Raw genomic sequence first — 1,343 nt, 5'->3', positions numbered from 1 at the left:
GATCTACAATTTCTGTATAGAAGTTTGTCGCTAGCATTAATAGTTTACGAGTTATTTGCAAAAAACGAAAAAACAGTTTTTTGCAAATTACTCGTAAACTATTGACGATAGCGAAGAATTTTTACATGGAAATTGTAGATCTCGGCGGCCTCTACAAGAATGATCTGATGCAATTTTCCCGTAAGTCCAACGGTTTGAGAGTTATTGGCCAAAAACGAAAATTTGGAAGAAATTGAAGGGGTACCCCTTGGAAAAATGTCGGAAAAATCGAAAATTTTTTTTTGCTGTTTATTATTAGCAATGTTCTTCCGACATCTGATTTCTTTTTAAAAAATGCGTTTCTAAAGTGCATAAACTTTTGGGGTTGACTGCATAGCCAATACACCCTTATGGAAACGTCTGGGAATAACTGATTCGAAATCGGTTGAACGAAGTGGCACGTACGTGTCTAATTGAATTAGGTTGGTGTCCAACGGTATCTCGCCGCTGTCCGCCTTTTGCGTCGGACTTGGCCGCGTGGCCGGTGCCGCCGGTTCCTCTTCTTCCGGTTTCGGATGCATCAAGATGAACGGTAATTCCGCCACTAATTCCCTGTTGACAACATCATTAATGGTGAACACTATATCGACTTGATGAAGGAAATTAAATCTGGTTTCCTATTTCCAAAAATATTCCATGAAAAGACTGCAGATTTATAAGAAATATTTACAAAATACAAATAGAATTTGTTTATCTTTTGCATACAATTATATGTATTTCGATTTTAATATTCTGTAAATTTTCTCGTATTCAATTTACATGTTTCTCTACAAACGTGTAAGTCTGCAGTCTCGCTATGGGATATTAAATGAGGGATTTTGTAACTCACCCTCCGAGGGGCCCGAGGCAGAGTTTCACTTTGACTTTGTATTGGACGATGATTCCAAGGTTCTCGCGTTGCGACGGGTCGACCACACTGCGGAAACATATGTATTCGTCTATTGCCAGTCGTACTTTAAACTCGTCCAAGCCATGCACCCAGTTAGCGACTTCACCGACAAAGCGACAAACATTCGGCACAGGGATATACGATATTCCGTGTGGGTAGGAATTGAAAGGGATTCTGCGGGTAATTGTTAGCTTCTTGAAATTGTGAAGAAAGCTCTCAAAGGCGGAGTTATCGTGCAGTTTCGAAGCAACAAGTGCAAAGCAAGCCTTCAGACAACAAGCCAAGGAATAGGGTATCGATTCTGTCTAATTGCCGCGTCTCGACTTGGTATGATTCGACATGAGAAACGTGGGTGAAACTGAAGTACACAGTTAAAAAAAGTGCGAGAAACTTATAATCGAATATTAATACATAT

The 1,343-nt window shown here is 39.8% G+C and overlaps 1 protein-coding gene across 6 annotated transcripts in view; it reads right to left on the bottom strand.

Annotated features, from left to right (window-relative positions):
- The window catches only part of krz (beta-arrestin protein kurtz), a 27,933-nt gene that overhangs the window by 3,321 nt on the left and 23,269 nt on the right, over positions 1 to 1,343 (bottom strand). For 5 of the 6 annotated variants that reach the window (XM_018020750.2, XM_018020749.2, XM_018020751.2 and 2 more), the window contains 2 exons: positions 869 to 955; positions 445 to 591 (listed from right to left, as the gene is read on the bottom strand). In XM_018020750.2, the coding sequence (XP_017876239.1) occupies positions 445 to 591; positions 869 to 955 (234 nt within the window). Of the gene's footprint in view, positions 1 to 444; positions 592 to 868; positions 956 to 1,343 lie in introns of those variants that run through there. The other variant, XR_003388865.1, reaches the window with a different exon arrangement.

The sequence above is a fragment of the Ceratina calcarata genome, unplaced genomic scaffold (assembly GCF_001652005.2).
Source record: "Ceratina calcarata isolate Rehan_Ccalc_2016 unplaced genomic scaffold, ASM165200v1 scaffold233.2, whole genome shotgun sequence".
Classification (NCBI taxonomy): Eukaryota; Metazoa; Arthropoda; class Insecta; order Hymenoptera; family Apidae; genus Ceratina; species Ceratina calcarata.
This window is presented reverse-complemented; position numbering and strand designations above follow the sequence as displayed.